The sequence below is a fragment of the Acanthochromis polyacanthus genome, chromosome 14, assembly GCF_021347895.1.
Source record: "Acanthochromis polyacanthus isolate Apoly-LR-REF ecotype Palm Island chromosome 14, KAUST_Apoly_ChrSc, whole genome shotgun sequence".
Classification (NCBI taxonomy): Eukaryota; Metazoa; Chordata; class Actinopteri; family Pomacentridae; genus Acanthochromis; species Acanthochromis polyacanthus.
In genome coordinates this window covers 11,448,793-11,471,342 of record NC_067126.1, presented here as the reverse complement: position 1 = coordinate 11,471,342, position 22,550 = coordinate 11,448,793, and the positions used below count along the sequence as shown (strand labels likewise).

Sequence of the window (22,550 nt, the reverse complement as noted above, 5' to 3'; positions counted from 1 at the left end):
AATTTATTTGCAGCTCAGAGCGAATATAACAAGACTCCTAATAGAAGTTTTACACAAACACCAGAATCCCTAATGATTAATCTTTAACAGTGTGTTTGCAGCACATTTACAAAATATTGTGCTGCCTAAACCACAAATGAATAACCACAGATTAATAAATGAAAATAGCTCCAATGAGCTGCACTCAAAGTTCAACTAAGACAAAAAAAAAATGCTTTGAAAGTGGAACCTGACAGCTATTTATGAGGTATTTAACATGAGCTCTCAGCAAGGAGACTTACATCACATCCAAACTGTGTAATTTAATCACTTCAAATATTTTGTAGTTTTTCCTCAGTGGTTCTCTGTGGAGTTGACATATTCAAAAGACCGAGACTAGTGTGAAACAGTTTGATGCAGGAAACTGTACTTACATCATAAGCTCAAATTGAGGTCACCTAAACTTACTTTACTGTTGGTTTTTTGTTCTGTGTACAAGAAAACCTTTGGAATGTGCCTTAATTAATACCGATGGTATTAATTCTTTGAAATGCAGCAGTCCTTAAGACTATTTTTTCTTTAGCAGTATTTTCATGGTTTCTATTTAGTTTAAGGCTGCAGTAAAGATGCTATGGGTAAACAGGAGAGGAGCTAACATTTCCCAGAGCATGTTGTATAGTCGTGTGTGTCAAATTTCAAACCAACAGAAACAAAACCTTCACATTCCGTCTAAAAGCATGAGGGGTCTTTATTATGCTACTTGACAGGTATGCTTACAGACACTATGTGAACACCATGGAAGCATATTTGTTGTTATAGTATTAAAGTATCTACAGTTCAATCATATAGTAGTAGATAGAAGTAGATTGGTATCTATGTATTCTGCACATACACACCACGAAGTCACAGCTGAACTACTAAATTTGGTCAAAAATTTGATGATGAAATTTACATCACCTTGCAGACTCTTTCATATTCTTGTGTACTTGCAGGCATAGACATAGGACTCCAGCATGACATTGGCCTTAAACCAGTGGTAGAACATGTCCTCCAAGTGGACTAGGAAGTAGTATGATAACCAAAACTCTGCATCCATGTGCATGTCTGTAAGCCAGTGTGTGAATATATCAACACAATCCCAGCATCCATTCACTTACATGCAACCCAGAGAAGTGCATTCCAGTCTTAAATTGCAATTTTACAACCTCGCACACAAGAACTTGAAGACGCTTGTGGGTATTTTAGATCAAAAAGTTCACCATTCTGCATTCTCACACCTTCAGTTATATCTTTGTCGACCTGTAGGGAAACACTAATAGGTTGACCACAGGTTTGACACTGTTTGCCTACAGATTTAGAGCTAGTGACTTGCTCCGCCAATGTTTGGGGCTGTAAAGCAGAATTTATGATGAAAATTTGTGCTGTTCGATCATCTTTGGACAGGGTTGGAGGACTATATGAAGCGATATGGACCAGGCATCCAGAGGGTCCTGACTTCTTTCGGACCTGTACCTGATTTCTGCGGTGAGGGATCCAAAGGCATCATTAATGTAAGTTTAATGGCTGCAAAAAAGATCACAGTTGGAGTGAAACTTCACAGAAGCGTAATGTGTGACCTGTCCAGAGTCATTCACGCTTTTTTGTGGCACCTTGTGATTTATAAATGTAAAATATAACGGTATTTATTAGTCCGGGTCAAAGTCATTTATTAATTTAACAGTAAATTATCCTGATTTACGATTTTCTGCCCACTGAGGTGAATGTCTGCTGATGGTGCCTTTAGTTCTGCATGACTGAGAGTCAAGAGTTCCTCCTCACCTCTGTGCCCTAATGCTCTCTCCTGAGTAAGCTTAACTCAGTCACATGCTATCACAGGCTGTTTAAATGTTAGCCACAGAAGGTCATCATGCAAGGACACCTTAAGCTAGAGCAATAAATACTTTAAAGTGAGCTACATTGGAGGACAAAAACAGTCGATCTTGTTTGATCTATTCGCTGGTGCATTTCGCCTCACTTACAAACCTTCACTGAGGATATTCATTTCCACTGAAATGTAACTAAACTGGTTGTATTTATGCAGCAAATCATATTTAAATCTAACATGCAGGACATTAGAGCTGTTGCCAAACGAGTTCATACAGAGCTGATTCAGCCTGTCAATATCAGGTAACTCTCTGTATTTCACAGTATTCAAGAGTTTTAAATCTAGTTTATGTGGTGGCACTTCCACACCGGTGCACTAGTAGTAGTGGGTTTTGCATTAAATTACAACAAATCTAAGTTAAATAGGAGCAGGGATTGGTCATATCAGCAGAGTGAAAATAGAATATAATAACAGCTGTGAATTAAGTCAAGTCAAGTCAGCGGTACTTATGCAGCATTTAAAACAACAGCTGTCAGTCAAACTGCTTTCAGGTAGAGAAAATGGATGCGAATTCCCCTAACAAGTTTCAATATTCAATGGTAAGAACCTACAGTTTATCTGAGTATATTAAATACTATGGTTAAAGTTATATGAAATACAAATTTATTTCATTACAATCTAAATTAAATTCTAAGGTAAAGACTGTTCAGTGACAGTAATCATGGGGTGTTACCAGTCTAATTTAAAATACACAACTATACATGGAAAACCGAAAGAATCCAAAGATCTCCTATGTGCAATTAGACAATGATTGGGAGGTATATTGAAAACAGTCAATACAAACAGCTAAGACTTTGATTCTTCCCTGGCCTGTAGGGGACTGCAGACAAACTTGCTAACTTTGCAGTCTTCTCTAAATCTGCTGACAAAAACCTTCACCAAAAGGGAAAAAACTTACCAAAGTTTACACTACCCCCATTGTGAAGGCATCCAAAACAACCAAGAGAGCTGTTAAAAGCAACAGAAAGCAAGACGAACTGTGTCTGCTAGAACCAAACAACAACCTCCAGCACTGAAAAATGAAGCAAAGTTTCAATTACTGCAGTTCCTTGAATGGCCACTTGGGGTTGGCTTCAAAAGTGAGCCAATCTCCATAGACCTCCATGTTAAAATGCTCAACTTTACAGCAGAAATAAAAATGTTTATTACCTGGTACAAAAAACACTTGTGGTCTCCATTGCTAATTTCTGAATTCATGACAACTGCATGGGAGTCAATTTTTTATATAACTCACCCATTTAAATTGTATTCAGGCTTAAAGTTATAATGAATGCATAATTAAGGGTGAGTTTATGGACCCAAGATGTTCACATGCTTACTCTTGTCCCACCCCTTTGCTCTTTCTTGGGTTAACTGGGAGTTGGGAGAACTCAAGCAATGTCCAAAGCCACCAGATTTAGCTTCAAAACAGGAAGGTATTCAGGAAGCCTATGGGCATAGGCGTCAGTTTAGGGGGGGACGGTGGGGACGTGTCCCCCCACTTTTTGTCAGGGGTCATTTTGTCTCCAACACAATCAAATTCTTCACATGTAAGCCGTTGTAAACCCAGTTATTTTCAGTAGTATAGACAATTCCGACGCTCCTGAACGCACCATCCGCACTCGGCCGAGAGTTGCACAGACACGCAGCACACCTTCGTGAGGTTAAAAAATAAAACGCGCAGATGCTAAATTTGCGCCTGTGCCAAGTGGAAGCTCCGACCAGAGGCATGCAAGGGCAAAATTTTGGCCCGGGAGAATTAGTGCTATAGCGGCCCACAGACCCCTCTACCCTCATGTACCGATAGCTCAACAGCTTGAGCCTCCGCCTTTGGTGCGGTGGTTGTGAGTTCGAGCCCAGCTTGTAGCATTTTGCCACCGTTCTTCGACATTTTCTCAAAGTGCTGTGGTCTCCATCCCCCCCACTTTTAAAAACAAACTGACGCCCTTGCCTATGGGTGCTTCCACTAAGTCTTGAACACCAGACCAAAGAATTTAGGTCTATGCACCACCTGTATTTGAATACATTGTCCAGTATTTAAGTCTGTTTCTAGCACTGTAGACACATTTTTGAAGTTATTTTTGAGGACTAGAGTATATTACTAAAATGCCGTCAGCTATGTTGTCGTATACTTTTTCTTAGTGCCTGAGGAACGGAACCAATTTATTGCCATTTATTGGGGTTTATTAAAACCCCAAAGTATTCGCTTTCTTTTTCTGTCTACAGGAGATGTGTGAGCTGATTCCCAGCGATCAGCAGCATCTGTCAGCCAGCAAGGACAGGAGGGACCAGCTCCTCATGGGTCTGGCCAAGCTAAAGAAGGACCACCGTCCTTCTGAAGATCTGAATTGAAGCGTCCAAAATAGTCAACATTTTCATTGTAATGAGTAGGATCATGACCTTGTAGTATCTGATCTCAGACATGCATTACTTAATAAGATAGTAGAATGGAATCTGTTTTGCCTGTTGTAGTATCTGACCAGCAACTTGGGGGAAAACATACATTTCCTTTTTCCCTATGTAAGTGTTTTGGTGTTTCTGTTTTGGTTTGGGAATGTTTATTTTAAAGTGACTTCTGTGCCTGGGAGATTGTAAAGTGAAGTGGGGCCTGTCATTGAAGGGAAGCCATATGTTATGTTATGTTGGGTTTCAATACATGAACCTATATCAGTGAGTGCCTTCTGTTATCCTAGAAGAGAACCTCTGTGTTATGTTGATTTCAGGGGTGCATCCTGTTTCTCACCACAGTCGTCAGATGTTGAGATCATATCCTTCACCAGAAGGGTGTAAAATGACCACTAGCTCATCATTCTGGGAGATGTTCGACAACCTCTGTAGGATTTTACTTTGTTGATTGTTATACCAGCACATTTTTCAATTCTGTGAATTCTGGTCGACATTTGATCAAAATGTGAGTCATAAGGCTGAAACCAGTCATTTGTTCAACAATATTGACGTTTTTTGCTCTCGAAGTACCATTTACACACTTCACTAATATAAGGAAGGAGCTATGGGTTACTACCTAATAAGAACCAAGGATCCACAGCATAGTTTATCTGTCCATCCACATCTTGGTGTTTCTCAGTGTTACACACCATATTAATGGTCTCTTGTGTAAACAGATTCCACAACAAATGTGAAACAATGTTTTGATTAATAAAACTAATGAAATAATTCAAGTATGTAATTGTTTTTATACCCGCCTACCAGAACATCCTAATCATGAAGGAAGAAATTGAATTATGACATGTGACTACATATTTCTAGACTGAGCACTTTCGTAATGCAGAGGTCTCTCGTTTCTCCGCCAAAACAAATCGATGTTTCGTTGCATTAGATGGTCGCAGATCTCAGGGAACAATGAATGAAAACATGTCACAAGTGCTGCTCTGGGTTGCTATGACATTTTCCGCTCTGATTTCATTTCACGGTTATATCTGGATATCTAGTGACCGTCACATGATCACATAGTGGGCATCATATATGTTTATAGGTGATATCCTATAAAGAATTTTTATTTTGAAGCCCAAAACTGGATTTTCTTCATATGAATCATTTGTTTAGCATATTGGCATACAGAAACAAAAATCTAAAGTTTCAGGAATGATTTCAAAATAAAGAATTCCACAAAAGAAAACGGCACCTGCCAAACACAAAGTCACAACAGTCAACACCGAGTATGGCCTCCATTTGCTTCGATGCAGGCAGCAATCCGTCGGCGCATGCTTTGGACCAGGCTTCTGATTGTGGGTTGGGAACAGCCCATACGCCTGGCAACATCACTGTAGCTCAAACCGGCCTCCACCATGCCCAGTGCCCGGAGACGTTGTTCATGTGATAGACGCGGCATGATGCTGTTCACTGAACTAACATTGGTGGCCTTTTTGGGCCTTTATATAGGCCTTCAAAACCCATTCTCAAATTGTGCAGATACTCACTGAGTATTGCTTGGTGTGTATTTGGTTCACTTTTGCAAAGTGACCAACCCATGTGCAATGAATCATGACAAAATGACAACTCCTCATTATCTCAACTACCAGGGCACTAGATCATCAGTAAATCCACAATGAATAATTACAACCCCCCTACAAGTAGAATTCTGCGTACATTTCTACCTCAAGGTTTCTATTGACTGTCAGTATATATATAAAGTAGAGGTTAAATACAAACACTACCATGAAAAATGTGGGGTCACTTAGAAATGTACTTATTTTTGAAGAAGCATTTTTTTCAATGACAATAACATTAAATTAATCAGAAATACAGTCCAGACATTATTAATTTGGTAAATGACTATTGTAGCTGGAAACGGCTGATTTTTATTGAAATATCTCCATATAGGGGTACAGAGGAACATTTCCAGCAACCATCACTCCTGTGTTCTAATGCTACATTGTGTTAGCTAATGGTGTTGAAAGGCTAATTGATGATTAGAAAACCTTTGTGCAGTTATGTTAACACATGAATAAAAGTGTGAGTTTTCATGGAAAACATGAAATTGTCTGGGCAACCCCAAACCTTTGATCGGTAATGTATGTGTACAGTATGTTCATAGACTATACATACAACAGTTTACTACGTATGGAATAGGGTACCAGAAAACACAATGTGATACTGCACGTTTACTAATAGAGTTTGTGGTCACTATTTCTATTTTTCCCACATATTTTTCAAGTTTTATTTAAAGTGTTAGTCAAAATATTCAGTTAGTTAATATGGACATGTGAATACAAACAATCTCTGTGTGATATAGACAGCAAGAAAATAACTATATATATGTGAATTATAAGATGTTTTATAGGTGCATTCATGTGCAGCTAATAGAAACACTAAACTATCGGTTTGTAATTTATAGATACATTTCAAGCATCAAATTTTTCATATTTACTTAGAGGGAATTTTATTTCATCAGTAGGCTTCTTTTAGATGGAAATTTTATAAACAAGTAACAAGAGACGCTAAGATCTTGTTGAGAAATAGTTTTAACATTTTTACTAAAAATACAATGCCTAAAATCATTACCCTTTCTCAGTAATCAATGGCAAAGTCTTTCATTTGCCACCACATCGATGAAATGATTCTAATATTTGCTAACAATGTTTTTTCATGTCTCCACTGGGATTTTGGATCAACTTCCTCTTTTATCTCCAGATCTTTAAAGTTAGAAAGCGTCTTCATCATCACTCGGTTTTTCAGTTCCCTCCATAGATTCTCAGTGGAATTCAGGTCTGAATTCCAAAATTTTCATTATTCTGTTACCTACTTATGTTTCAGATAATTTTCTTCAGATATTTTTCTGCTTATTTACACTATAAGTATGAAGAATTTGGGGTTTAACTGTAAGTTTTCTGTTACAAGCAGGTTGAATTTGTTAATTTTGTTATGCTATGACAACCAAAGGAAGTTGCTAGAGTAGCTGACCAGAATCATGGTTAAAAAACCTTTATTTTTCTTTTTAAAAATTGCCTTTTGAGATTTAAATCTAAGTGCCTTTACTCATTTAAAATCTGATGCTGCACCACTGAGGCTCTTTTCCTTCCTCATTCCAAAAGTTTGCAAAAGTTTCAATGCATTAAGTACAAAAATATCTTAAAAAATAACATAACAATAGTTGAAATTTATCAATAAAATGTTTAGCACATGTCTTACCACTTTTTGTCACTTGTTACTTAGTTTCCAGCCATAAGAAACCTACTGGTCAGATAAAAAAAATGCACCTAGATAAGCAGAATTTGGAACTTAGTTACATGCTGACCAGGATTATGATTATAAAACCTTTTTCCCCCCTAAAATAGCTTTTTGTTGTTGTTGCTGCTGCTGTTAGCATTTTATTCATTGAAAAACAACTGCTTCTTTGATGTTGCACCATTTCTTATTTTTTTTTCCCAAAAGTTTGTAATAAATGTTAAGAGGTATGAACAATTTTTGACAATGAATTTAGTAAAAGTCATTAAAAAACATAGAAATAGTCTTAATTTATCAATAACATCTTTAGCACAATGTTGCATAGTTTCTAGTCATAAGAAACCTACTGTTCAGATAAAGAAAATGCACCACAGATAAGAAGAATTTGGGACTGTCTATCATGCTTAGAATTTTCATTTTTCTAAAATAGCCTTTTCAGATTTGAACTCAAGTGTCTTTTATGCATGTGAAAGCAGCTGTTCATGCTGCACCACTCAGGCTCCTTTCCCTTTGCAATGTTGAAATAAAACTTTCGCCTGCTAATTATAAGATGGTCCTGCCACCACACCAGACCTGGTCAGCTGGTTACAGACGTCTCTTCCGACGGGCTCCACCCTGATCCTGGCGGCCTCCCTCCCGGCTGCAGGATGGAAAACCCTCCGAGGACCCAGGTGCGTCTCAGACACCGGAGGCTCCGAGGGACGACGCGTCGGACTCAACGCGTCAAACTCTGATTGTTCTGGGACGCACCGACAGAAAAAAGATTAACAGCGTTCTTAACCGCTGCATGGAGAGTTATTTTGTTTTTTAGGATAAACTCATATACAGACAGGTGAGTTTTGTGATTTAGATTGCGAACGTTAAATTCATCACTTTACGTTATAGTACTGATGGAACGAAAAGAAGTCAGACTCTACTTTTTACAGTAATTATATTAAAATGCCCTTAGTTTAAGAAGTGTAATCTTTATTTACAGGCGACTTGATGCGCAAATATTTGATTTACCCCAAACAAAACAAAGTAACATTACATTATAATTATATTATTACTACTATTTTCTTCATACGTAAACTTATGGAATTCCTGAATGATTGTTGCGTAAAGATCGCAAAAAAAGATAGAGGATAAACTTTTTCAAGACAATGACTGAGATGGTCCACTTCTTTTGCGTTTTACTCCTGTCAAAGATTCAGTATCACCTTAACTTTCCTCTGCTTAAAAAGTTTAGCTTCAAGTCATTTTTTAAAAACTAATAACAATGTTGGGGATGAAATGATGCTACTATGAAAGTAGATCACAGTTTAAACACATATTCAGTGTAATAAATATGCTAAATATGAATGAATATGATGTGGTAAAAATAGATTAAAATGTTGACATCTGTATTTTAAGATCCAGTAAAGACAGCAGTGATGTGCACCAGTTGTTGGTGTTGCAACCTTGTCTAAATGGGATTAGAAAGAATAACATAACAGATGGTACAACATTGTGTCCCTGGTTCTTTCTAAGTCTTTAGATGTGGATCTCTGTCAGGAGTTGGTTCTGTTTTCCATCTGTATCTCTGAAAATGATTTGAGTCATGTATGGCCAAAAATAATCTCACTCTCTTCACACTTTACATAGTGATTGCTTTAGATTTGTCTGTTAATGCAGTTTTATACACTTTTTAATTCCTAAGTTCAGTGTTATTAATCGCTTAGAGTTACTGCATTTATTTGAGGCTGTAAAAACGTCCTGTCAGTGCCACTAAACTCTGTGAGGTGCTGTTTGGTCTCATTTTCTCAATGGTTGCTGTTGGCTTTGTGGTAATGCTTTATTAAAGGTGTTAAAGACAGGACTTGTGTATGTTCTCCTATGTAAATAACATAGTTTAACGTTATGCTGTTAACTTGCACTTACGTGAAAAAGCATCTCAGGCAGAGTAACACAAAAGTAATGTGACAAGAAGCGTAACAAATTACTCTATAAAGGGAGTAAAGAGTAAAGTAGTAGTTACTTTTTGAAGTAGTGACTCCAATACTGCTTTTAACTGCCCTTTAGGTGGTTTACCACTGCAGGAACCTTGGGCAAGAATGAGGTGTTTACAAGAGAAAATTGGACTTTTCAGCCTTTCTGGATCCATAACATCCAAAACTTCGACCACGAAATTATGTCCAAATGCACCTAAATAACAAATAGTAGATGGTGTTGTTAGAGAAACAAAGACTGCTACATGACAAAGGTATCAAAAGAGCACAAAAAAGGCACTCCTCGTCCTCTCCAAGTTCAACCAATTGTATTTGTTGTCTCCGAGTTTATCTTTTTAGCGTTGAAACCCACGAAAAGACCCACTAAAGAAGTTCTACTGTAGGTTGTTTTTATCAGCGCACAAAGGTAAAGGGAGACCTCAGTCAGTTTGTAAGTTCCTGAAGTGGAAAACACCTTTTGTTCAAAACATACAGTCCCAAAAGTCTCTAGATACGACTGTGGGCTAACAGCAGGTAAATCTCTGCAGCTTCAGATGTTTAGAAGGTCTAGGACAAAGGATGATCAGATGTTACTTTTGACGCTGCATTTGGTTAATCATCTGCTGATTCCTGCAGGTCGTCTGAGCTCCCAGAGTCTCTTGACCACGATGAGTTGGGGGGCTCTCTACGCCCAGCTGGGCGGCGTCAACAAACACTCCACCAGTCTGGGGAAGATCTGGCTTTCTGTCCTGTTCATCTTTCGGATCACCATCCTGGTTCTGGCTGCTGAGAGCGTCTGGGGTGACGAGCAGTCCGACTTCACTTGCAACACGCAGCAGCCCGGATGCAAAAACGTCTGCTATGACCACTTTTTCCCCGTATCGCACATCCGTCTCTGGTGTTTGCAGCTCATCTTTGTATCGACGCCGGCCCTGTTGGTAGCCATGCACGTCGCCTACAGAAAACGCGGCGATAAGAGGACCATGCTGGCCTCCAATGGTACTGAGAAGATGACAGACACGGACCTGGAGACACTGAAGAAAAGGCGTCTGCCCATCACAGGTCCACTGTGGTGGACCTACACCTGCAGCTTGTTCTTCAGGCTCATCTTTGAAGGCGGCTTCATGTACGCCCTCTACTTTGTCTATGATGGCTTCCAGATGCCCCGACTGGTCAAATGCGAGCAGTGGCCCTGCCCCAACAAGGTGGACTGCTTCATCTCCAGGCCGACAGAGAAGACGGTCTTCACCATCTTCATGGTGTCGTCGTCGGCCATCTGCATGGTGCTGAACGTGGCCGAGCTGGGATACCTCATCGCCAAGGCGCTCTTGAGGTGCTCGTCCAGGATCGAACAAGAGGAAACACGTCTACACAGAAAGCGTGACGAGGGATAACAAGAAGAACGAGATGCTGCTGTCGTCCTCCACAGATACATCCAGTAACAAGACGATGTGCTGAGGAACAATGAAGTGGAACCAAAGGAGGAGGAGTAAGCACAAACTGTAACCCCAACCAGACAGTTTGTGTCTTCAGTCAGGCTTTAATGGTGAAACAGCTCAGAGTTTGTGGGAACTTGAAAAACAGAAATTAGCTCAGCTAGGCAGCACTGCCCCCCCCCCACTATAGTTGGACTGGCCCGAGTATGTGCATATTTCCTTTAAAGAAGGTGATACATCCATAAATTTGCAATTAAAAGCAGGTTCTCTAAAAATGTATGTTTTTCAATCTGGTCGAGTTCCCACCAGTGAGTCTTACTTTGAAACACCAGATAGCAGACAAGAAAAATCACCAGTGTCACCTTACTTTTCACACACTGGATGGCTGATAGTATTTAACTGAGGTTTTAATTATTGTTGACAAGTTTCTTGAAGGTACAGGTGAGGTTTTATGAGAAGAATAAATCTACACTGACATCTTGTGGTGACACTGGAACCACCTGCGAGCACAATTTAGTGTTAAGGAAGAGGAGGAAGAGCAAAAGAAATCACAGAGTGGAGAGAGAAGTGCCTCTGATTCTGCTTAGTGTTTTTAGTTTACAAGAACTGATCTTACATGTGGTTGATCTTAAATTTAGTAACTGATTAAGCAGATGAGTTTTATGATCCTGATGTGCTGAATCGAGTGACTTTTTAATTGTATGTTTAGAATAATTTAAGAAGAATGTATAATAAGAATGCATTATGTGTATAATTGATCAAATCTTACGCACCACAGCTCAGTGGTTTAATAAGATTTAATGCCGTTCAGTCACATCAGAATGTCTTTTGTCTTTTACCTGAACTGAGGTGTTTCTTCAAAAAAAAAAATTTAAACACACTGAGAATGTGTTGCATATTTTCTCACATGTGCGCCTTTTGATAAAAAATCTGTATGTTTGTACTGTACGAGATGTTTCTATTCTTCTGCTAGCAAGAGCTTGAAACCTCCTCAACAGATCTTACTGCCTATGAGTGAAGTTTGCTGTGAAAGATGAAACAAATGCCAAAACACAGGAGTATTAAATGAAATTCCAATTTTTAAAAAAATCTTTCAGGCTTGTATTGATTTAGAGATATGAGTCATTTTACACTGCATGTATTTTTTACAATTTATAACATTTGTTTTTTGCCCTTTACAAGAGTTTATTTTAGTTTGACAACTTCCAAAACCGCTGTTTCTGACCAGATTGCTAAACCAAATATTCATGTATTGTCTTCACACAAGAATTCAAATGAGTCTGGCTGAGGTTTTCTTTATCCAGTTTTTGAAGTTGTCCCGTTCAGTCCAGACCCTGCTGCTGTGTTATGTTGGACTTGTTGTTGTTGTTCTTGCGGTGTGTACTGACCCCAGCTGGCTGTATCAGCTTTCAGCATGTGCCTTATTTTAGCCTCCACGCTAATCACTGCTTCGCCCTCCTAAGTGAGGAACCACCTGCCTGATCCTGAAGCGAAAATGTCTTTGTCCTCCCTCCATCCAGGAATAGCCGAGTTGGATTAGTTTGCATCTGATCCAAGCAAAATTCACCTTGTGCTGACAGGGAATAGTGATTTCTGATTAGAAGAAAAACCTGCAAGCCAAACAATCATTAGATGTGTCAATTCCAAGACTCTAAAAAGAAAAGCTGGCTGAGTTGTATATTGACGACTGATGCTGCAGATTTTGTGGAACTTTTCAGCAGGTGACCAAAGATAATAAAACATGTAAAATAACAGGGGGAAAAAAAGCCTATTTGATTTATAAAAACTTGTTTTGTATGTCTGCTATGTATTGACCTTTGACCTCTTGCTTTTCCTAACACCAAATGACATTTTGATGTTTGTGATAGCAAAAGATGGACGTTGTCTTTTAAGGGATGGTCCTGGTCATTCCAGTTTGAAGATGTTGTAGTTTTTTAACATTTTTCTATTACATATTTTTTCCATAATCTATGTTTTTTAAATAGCCAGCACAGGACATACTAACTAACAAACAGCTGAATAAATGAATGTGTGTGATTGTGTTTTGTACCTAAGATGTTTTTTACTACTGGCACTTTGATCCATTAACTTTTTTTTTTTTTGAGAATTTTTTCATAAATCAGTAAAAGCGAAAACTGTGTGGTTCATTGTTTTCTCTTGTGTGTTTTTCCTGTGGCCTGTGTGGAGGGAAAATTGTACTTTTTTCTGTTTTATGGTTGATGCACTAAATTTCATTATGCATGGAAGCTACACCTCCCAGTCAAGTTGTTCTTTTTAGTCACTAGAAGCCAAGTTTCCGTGGATCAGGAACTTTATGAGGAAATGTTTTATTTAAACTGAGTGCAGTGTATCTGTATTTAGAATTTATCAAGATTATCCTTAAATATAGTGATCACTACTGTTATTTAGGGTTTCTATTTTAGGAATGCTTTCAAGTGGTTTTCACGGGATATTTGGTGCATGTTCACATTTTGCGCATTTCGGCAACTTTGACGCACGTTTTGGAGCGTCTTTTTTTGGGGAGGTTGGCAGGGGCGTGGTGTGACACAGGACAGGCTGATGACTCTGTGGATTCACTCATGCATGGTCACACAATGTGACAGTCCAGACATGGCTGGAAACGGGAGGCAAGCTCCGTTTAACCGAGCCCCATCTCCGACTCCAAGCCGCCTCCAAAAACTAACAACAAACTTTTCCTCTGCGCAAAGTAACGGGCCCCGGAACAGACAGACAGACACGTGCCTGGATAAGTTTTTGCATGAATGAGTTTGTGAGGCAGCATTTGAACAGAAAAAAAAGCTTGTTGAGCTGTCAGAAGTGAGGTTGCGGGTTTGAGATCAGGGAGACAGAGGGAGGGTCGCTGCAGCCGCGGGAGGTCTACGCGCTTTTCCACGCACTTCCAGTGATGGCACCGATGATGGCAGATGGATTTGCTTTTCTTGTTTAAGTATGACATCTCCGGTTTAAAGGTATGACGGATACACACTACTGCCAGTATTTTCCTGCTCTTAAATGGGAGTTAAGTAAATGAAGAACCGCATTTTATCAGGTAATTAAGAGTTTTGGCAGTTTTACTCAACAAGAGTGACACAAAGCCTGACAAAGCTCTTGACGCTTAAAGGGAGTCTGGGGTCTCTGGCACACTCTGCATTGTCAGCCTGGCAGGTATGGCTTTGTATTTGAACCTGGCTCTGTCTGTTACATTCATACATAACTGCCACAAATACCTGTGAAAGAGAGGGAAATGTATTTCGTTTTTAAGGTTTGCCAACAATAAGTCACCACAAGGTCAAATGGGAAACTTTCTGACTCTTAGAGTGTAACTGCTGCAGTTTCCCCAAAACTTCTGTTTCAGTATTTATATTTGGTGAATGCAAAGTGTGTCTAAGAAAAAATACTCTTTAGATTTTTAGAAGTTTTCTTCAAAAACTAAAAGAAGTATTGTATTGATATGATTTAGATTTTTTTAACAAAATATATATCTAACTTTTTGCCTTTTTAAAGTCTTAAAAAATATAAATGAATCATTGTTTGACCATGTTTTTCTCTTGCAGCTGTCATACATATTGTGAACCCTAGTCGATGGATTTATTACCTTTAATACAAGAATATTTCAGTAAGTTTCTTCTTTTACATGTGTGTTTATGAGTGCTGAACTTTTTGTATTATTCGTGTTTGTTCAGCGTGCCACAGCACTGTCCTGAAACACACCTGATGATCATCTAAATTGGTTCAACTTAAAACACTAAACTGTACTTTGAAAAGTCGGTTTAAGTGGTTCCAAGTCTGTGACGTCAAACACAGATGTTTGATGTCAATGCTTTGTATAAATGATTGTGTCATTTATTGAGTTAAAATGATCAACATGATTTGGTTACAGCTTTTCAAATGCAAAGATGTGCTCATTTTCTCTCTTTTTAATCATTGCTGTTGAGTATCTTTACAGCTTTAGCTGACACCAAATTGGACATTTTGAACACAAACGATTTCATAAAGTAATTAAAAAAAGATTAATTAATAATGAAAATACCGGTTTCTGCTTAATTTTGCAAGTTTTTGAAACTTAGAAATCTTTCAAATGTTACCAGATTTGGTATACAGTTATTATATTAACGTCTACAATAATTACAGTAAATTTCTTTCTATTTGACCCCTGTGGCTTTTATTATTACAGCTGACAGAGAGACAGAAGAAGGGAGGGTGGATTGTATGTGTGCATTTCGGTGTTTGTGTGTGTGCGTGTGCCACACCAGAGCCCCATCTCTGCTAAATGCTGTTTTCGAAAATTATAATGTTGATCTCAGCACATGCCTGCTGGGCAGTGGAGCGAGCAGGTGAGAGAGAGAGGCAGGCTGACATAGAGAGAGAGAGAGGGAGAGAGAGAGAGAGAAAGGCAGTGAACCACGCTTCAGTCACACAGGTGGCCTATACAGTACAGGAGCTGCTAAAAAGCATCTGTGTCTGAGCTGTGTTTCGATTTGTTCTTTATATCCCAACATCTGTGCTACAGATTTCTGTAAAAAGCCGTGTTCTGCTGTGAAAAAGATAAATATGTCGGAGTCCAGTCGACACCTCCACCGCCCTCATCCCTGCGTCTTCTTGTGTGTTTGCTTGTGTAGAGTGTTTAACCTTGGGGTAAGGCCTTGCATGACACCCTGTGCTTTGACAAAAATGTTCAGAAACATCCCGTTAACTTTCTGCAACGCTCTGTCCTTTTTCTTCGCCTTTCTGTCCTTCTTTGTCCACCTCTAGCCTGTACTTTCTCCATAGGCTAGAAATCTTGAAGCATGGGTGACTGGAGCTTTCTGGGGCGGCTGCTGGAGAACGCTCAGGAGCACTCGACGGTCATCGGCAAAGTCTGGCTGACTGTCCTCTTCATCTTCAGGATCCTGGTGCTGGGGGCGGCGGCCGAAGAGGTCTGGGGCGACGAGCAGTCCGACTTCACCTGTAACACCCAACAGCCCGGTTGCGAGAACGTCTGCTACGATGAGGCCTTCCCCATCTCGCACATCCGCTTCTGGGTGCTGCAGATCATCTTCGTGTCCACGCCGACCCTCATCTACCTGGGCCACGTGCTGCATATTGTCCGCATGGAGGAGAAGCGGAAAGAGAAGGAGGAGGAGATGCGCCAAAGCAAATAGATTCCAGGAGGAGAAAGAACTCCTTTATAGAAACGGTGGCGACGCAGGAGGAGGAGGCGGTAAGAAGGAGAAGCCGCCAATCAGGGACGAACATGGTAAAATCCGTATCAGAGGGGCATTGCTGCGTACCTATGTGTTCAACATTATTTTCAAGACCCTGTTTGAAGTGGGATTCATTTTGGGCCAATATTTCCTCTATGGCTTCCAGCTGAGGCCCCTGTACAAGTGTGCACGTTGGCCCTGCCCCAACACTGTTGACTGCTTCATATCCAGGCCCACTGAAAAGACTATTTTTATTATATTTATGCTTGTGGTGGCTTGCGTGTCTCTTTTGCTGAATTTGTTAGAGATCTATCACCTTGGATGGAAGAAAGTTAAACAGGGCATGACGAACGAGTTTGCCCCTGACCATGAGTCACTGCGCCACGTCGACAATGCAGAGCCCGAGTGTTTGGCCTCGGCCTCCAGAACTGCCCCCTCCAGCCTCAGCTACCCCCCCAACTACACGGATGTGACGGCGGGCAGCGGGGCGTTCCTGCCGCCCCTGGGGCCTTCAGCCGTGCCCTCAGCGGCGGAGTTCAAGATGGACGATCTGCAGCAGGAGGAGTCCCTTCGCCAGGCCTCGCCCTCCGCCCACTACTACATCAGCACCAACAACAACCACCGGCTGGCCACGCAGCAGAACTGGGCCAACCTGGCCACCGAGCAGCAGACTCGGGAGATGAAGGCCACCTCCCCCTCCCCATCCTCCTCTTCCTCCAACGACAATGACCAGCAGCAGCAGCCCGTCGACGCTGCGCTGCCGCTTCCCACCAGCGACACCATCAGCAACATCACCAACTCAACCGCCAACGCTGCCTCCGCCGACAGCAGCCCGGGCGCCGCCTCCAACGCAGACAGCTGGGGAGGAGGAGGGAAGAGCAAGCAGGAGGAAGGAAACATCACCACCACCACAGTGGAGATGCACGAGCCTCCGGTCATGGTCAGCACAGACCCTCGGCGGCTCAGTCGGGCCAGCAAGAGCAGCAGCATCAGGGCCCGGCCGAGCGACCTGGCTGTCTAAACCTCTCTGGCCCTTTCATGTCCCTGAACCCTCCCTCATCAACAACCCCGCTTCCCCACCAAACCCCGGCCCCAAACATTCTCAGAGTTTAAAAAAAAAAACAGAAAAACTGAAAAAAAAAATCACTCAGATGCAGAAAGCGAAAAACAAAAAACAACAAAAAAAGAAAACAAAAAACATAAGAAGGCAAAGCAACAAGAGACAGGAAAGCAGAAGGCAAATGTGAAGTGACTATCAGCAGCAGTCGTTTTCGTGTAGTCGGTGAGTTGCAGACTCAAGGTTAGTTGTATTTTTATTTTTATTAACAGAAAGTGTCATCATAGGTCAGAAGGCTCCATTAACAGCACTGGATGGAGTAAACGACACTGAAATCAGAATTTTACATCAAAATGAACAAATACCAACAACCAGCTTAGAACGAAAGAAAAGTCTCATGTGTCTCTATTTTTTTCTTCTTTTGTTCAATCAAAAGTACAATTTATTCCACATGAAAATGATCATAAGTCAAAACAGTGACTAAAAAACATGTAGCTGGCATTGTTGGACAGATCAGCTATTCAGTGTGCACCCAAATAACGTGCTCTGAATCTTATTTTTATCTGATTTTAAAGTCAAATCAGCAGCACAACATGTTAAAAGCTTGTTCCAGACTTTCACCTTTATCCTGGAGGGTCTTTTTGCTGCAGCATTTCCTCAGTTTTACTCAATATAACTTCTTGAGGATGCAATTTTATCGGCAAAGACTACATGAATTGTGTTCCTTGTGGTTGTGCACGCCAGCATGTGTAGCCCTGCAACTCACCGATTCACTGATCAAGTCAAAGGTTGGCCAGCCTGGTTTCATTCATGATCCACCGCAGTACAACCTGCAAAGATGAAAAAAAAATACTGCATTTGAGATGGAATGAAATGACACAATGCTCCAAATAAACAGACTTAGGAGCAGCGTGGACGTGATATGAGTAAAAACTGCTGGTAGAAGTCATCCCTGCGATGGCCGGAATGCACCCGGATTTCTCCCAACACTACATTGTCAGTAACATAGAGCTCAAAACCAGGAAAACAGAATCCCTAACACCTTTCTCTGTCAGTGATGCCTTCAGTCAACATGTCTGAAACGAAAAATGCTCTCCACTAACTGCACAAATGCCAATATCTTGCCTTCAAAAAATAATATGCAAATACATGGCAGCCACCATCTGATATAAAGAATACTGTCCTTCAGACAACCTCCCAATGCTCTGGTTAGAGTTGAAACTGTTTTTATTTGGATTGTTGGCAGATATCTTTGCCCTAAAAACCCACAACCTAACTTTTTAATCATCGCGTCTAAAGATTGAGAGCATCTTTGGGAGTTAAAACATTTTCACTGTCACACACTTCATGTGCTTCTACATTGGTTTTATTCTGAAAAGTGCTATTTTTTTAAAACTGAATTGAATTTTACTCATAAATTGCATACTTGTAATAGTCAGTTTGTGATTGCGAAACAGCTATGATTAAGAAAAGAAAACGACTGGCGTTGTGCGTATCAAAAACGCCACGGTGCGGTCAACCTTGACTGCCTCCATTTTGTTGTGTTCATCTTGATTCTTTAGAGATCTTTTAGAAAAACCCAAACTTTTAACTGAATTCATGAGCAGCCACAGTCCTTTGTCTCTGTCGTATCGCTGTGCTGTTTGGTTCATTCACAACCCAGGCACTCGCTTTCAAAAGGCTTTTAAACTTCATATCAACCTTAATCTACTGTATTATCCTGTGAGTCCACCTCTGGCGCAGAGTTGAAAGTCCACAGTAACTCTGTGAAAACTCAACGATCTGCATTGGACATATTGCACTTGTAGAGCAGAACAACGCAATGAAGTACTAATATGTTTGTGCACAGTATTTTATAGGAACAATACTTTTCCAGCAGTCAATGTGCAGGTTAATACACTGGAGCGAGAGCAGTGTAAAGTGATGTTCAATTTCCATTTTTCAGGGTGGTGGGGGGGGTTACAATATGATGGTACTCTGTGGTGTAACTGTACCCATACAATGTTTAATACTGTATCTTACTACAGTTGCTTAACAGTGCAAACAGAGACACAAAGAGGACAATATTACACCAACACAACACAAAGGTCAAAAGCAGCCTTTTCCAATCCATGTTTCTTGTTCAAAATGACAAAACAATCTTTGTTATCTACATTTGTTTCCTGATTCCTAAAGTTTACATTTTGGTAGTTGATAAAGATTTGCACATTTAGGAAAGAAAACTGCTGTTCTACAACGCTAATATTAGTAGTAGTAGAAGAGAGAGAGAGTGAGAGAGAGAGAGAGAGCATGATGCCAAACTGCCAATGATCCTTAAAGGAAAAAAAACATGTCTTAAAATCAAAAAGCTGTTCACCGAAAAGGCAGTATTAAAAGAAAAAAATAGAAGCAACTGTTATTTATCTCAAGCTCAGACAAAGATGAGTTTGAAAAGTATGGAAAGAAACAATGTTGGGAGAGTTGGGGTGTTTTTATGTTCGTACACTCAGTATGTTCTCACAGACCCGTTGGGACTCTGGTTAGACGTCACATCAGACGCTGTCGAGTGAATGTCCGCTGGGTAGCTGGCCCTTCCCTAACCCTGCATAAAGCCCTGACAGGATGTTGTGTTCAAAGCCCGTCATCCCCTCCAAACTCTCTCCTCTTACGTTTCATGCAGAGCATGATTTCTCTGGCTCGTCAGGGAGTAGGAACCATCTCACAATGCTCACAACAGCAACCTGTTTTCAATGCTGTCTTAAACAAGAGAAGTGCCTTGTGTATGAATGATTCTTTTGTAAGAACAAGTTGATGTAAATGTTTATTTACCTCAAATGTTTACAAAACTGTTACTAAATAAATTTTTTGTACCATATTCGTTGTCGTTGCCATTAATCAACCCTACAAGCATTGAGCTGCAGACTTGAATCACACTTATTCCTGTAGAATCAAAAGAACAGTTTGATAATTCATGGATAATAATTACATTTTTATGTCTTTGTAATAAAAAAAAACTCAGTTTCAGTCAAATGTGAACATTCAAACACATTATTTCAATCTTAGTGAAAGGCATGCAACTTGAAAAGAAAATTAAAATGTAACTTGGACCAAATAAAGAGCTGTTGTCAACAGTCTTCTCCTCAAACATGAGCCAAAGGAAGCAAAGACTTCCATGTTTTTCCATTCCAGTCAGTCTGAACATGAAAATTTGAGGATCAGAATGTGGTCCAAACCCATAACTTTAGCTCTCACAAAAATTATTCCTATACAATAAAACTGCATTCTCATTTTTATTTTAAAAAGAAGTGTACTTTCTCCCCGAAAGGAACATCTACAGTATAGTTTGGGGAGGAATGGTGGCTGAAGTCTTTAGGTTTAGGCACAAAAACTACTTTAAGTTCATGAAAATATCACAGTTTGGGTTCAAATACAACCTTTGACAACATGCTTGAAGATTCTCCTCCATTTTCTGGATTCCTATAGACAAATAACACCCTTATCTAATATATGAGTAAAGGAATAACATAAATGGCAAAAAAATATGTTGCTTAGAAATGTATTTCTTTCACATTACAAATAAATGTAATCCAGCAGAAAATGTTTCCCCAAAACGTAACTTAGAATGAAGTTTAGTTGTTTTCAGGAGGCTGAACTGCATAACCTCCTGTCTGCTTATGATAATGGAACAAGAATATGTCCACATCTGCTTGCATCCTTTTTCTAAATAGAAAACAATGAATGGAACAGAATCCCATTTTCATGGTACTTTTGGCTACATAAGATTATAATACCTGTTTGTTGGAACTCCAGCTCCAGTTGAGGTTCCTTCCATTAAATCAGATGGTCAGTCAACCTCGATAAAGTTTGCATTCTTGGAGAAACGTCTTGGAGAGAACAGTCTTCTCATGAAGAAACATTGTGTGTTTGGCTTCAGCTTCTTAATGACATGAATTTGGGAGCTTCTTGTTCTTTCTTGGTGGTCAAGATTCCATTAGATGGTTATTCATTTTCTTATTTTGAGAGGGGGGAAACATGGTTAGATATTGCACAAAAATTGTCCTAGAAGAAATACAAACTCATAAGTTGATCATCCTATAGAAAGCATATCTAAAGATGACTCAAAACATCTAGACAAACACAGACAAACAGTATGAATTATCAGCCTTTTAAACAATTAGAACTTTAAACTTTATGTGATCCTTTTCTGTTACTATAGAGAGACAATCTAATCAACAGTTTGACAAAAGGAAAAATACTTGCTTCCTCTTTTCAGAGATTTCAGCCACATCTCATCAGCGGATGAACTTAGCTTAGTAGTCTTAGAGATGACAAATTTTCTCTGTATGTCTGTTTGCTTTTGTATGTATTTTTTCCTAAAGTGACTAATTCATCACAGCCATATGTACATAGAGGCTATTTCAGGAAATGATTTCCAAAATACACATGCACTCTCAATTTTTGACAGAAAATATAATTTGCTTTACAGTTTTTGCATTCTGCTCACTCTAGATTAGTTATCTTTATTTGTCTTAATTATGTTTTGATATTTTACTAATGCATGCCATGCATTTTAAAATTTGTTTTAGTGGATTTTACTTTTGCGTACAAATTCTTCTTTCAAATGCATTCTAACATGACTGTATATGAGTCTACACAAGACAGCTTGTGTTTCAACTTTTTTCTTACGTTTCCCATACATGCCGGCTTCCTGTTTATTCCTCTTTGACCTCCCAGCTGCTCACTCCCTCACTCTGCATTCCAGCAGTGAATATTAAAATGTCACACTGAGTCAGACGCACTTCGTAACCACTTGCAAAAATAATTAAAATAAGACCCTGGTGTCAGTCTTGCACCTGAGAGTCAAATGTCCACCATAAACACACTGCACAATTACAAGAACTGAGAATTTACAACACTGTGCAAAACATGATAGAGATGTTTGAAAATTTCGGTTTGCAGCTACTGAGAAAGTTCATTTTGATCTTTGAGCATGGTAGGCTTCAAAAGACTAGCTGAAACAGACACTCATTAAAAGAGGAATAAGTGGCTTAACAAAATGTTAACTAATAGGGTATTTCGAGATCTTAAAGGAATGTAGATTTTAGGAAATGCTCTGTGTCTTTTCCTTCAAAGAGCAAGATTAGAAGACTAATATAAACCTCATGTCTGTGAGTCAAGTTTGACAATGAGGAAAAACAGTTCCTCAGGTGTGTTCAGCCTAATAGTATAAAAATAGTGGCAACTAAATGGAAATTAGATACTCTACACATACCGCAATAGTGTGAATAGTAAAAGATAAGTGAGTGTGGAGCCTTGTCATGCACATCAGGTGTGCAGTACCTTAAGGTATGGTACTGGTTAGTCGTGAATCTTGGCATCCCT

At 39.7% G+C, this 22,550-nt stretch overlaps 3 protein-coding genes across 3 annotated transcripts in view; all 3 read left to right on the top strand.

Annotated features, from left to right (window-relative positions):
• The window catches only part of cryl1 (crystallin, lambda 1), a 42,615-nt gene extending 37,559 nt beyond the window's left edge, over positions 1 to 5,056 (top strand). Inside the window, exons 8-9 of the mRNA XM_022216953.2 lie at positions 1,423 to 1,529; positions 4,109 to 5,056. Coding sequence (XP_022072645.2) covers positions 1,423 to 1,529; positions 4,109 to 4,234 — 233 coding nt within the window. The 3' untranslated portion in view covers positions 4,235 to 5,056. The remainder of the gene's footprint in view (positions 1 to 1,422; positions 1,530 to 4,108) is intronic.
• A 3,267-nt stretch (positions 5,057 to 8,323) lies between these two features.
• On the top strand, positions 8,324 to 11,118 carry gjb8 (gap junction protein beta 8). Its single transcript, XM_022216956.2, is given in 3 exon segments — positions 8,324 to 8,399; positions 10,150 to 10,858; positions 10,860 to 11,118. Coding segments are annotated over 2 exon segments (789 nt in total). The 5' UTR covers positions 8,324 to 8,399; positions 10,150 to 10,181; the 3' UTR covers positions 10,972 to 11,118.
• Positions 11,119 to 14,655: 3,537 nt separating this feature from the next.
• Positions 14,656 to 20,043, top strand: gja3 (gap junction protein, alpha 3). The gene is given in 3 exon segments (XM_022216955.2): positions 14,656 to 15,584; positions 15,702 to 16,086; positions 16,088 to 20,043. Coding segments are annotated over 2 exon segments (1,416 nt in total). The 5' UTR covers positions 14,656 to 15,584; positions 15,702 to 15,736; the 3' UTR covers positions 17,154 to 20,043.
• The last annotated feature ends 2,507 nt before the right edge of the window (positions 20,044 to 22,550 follow it).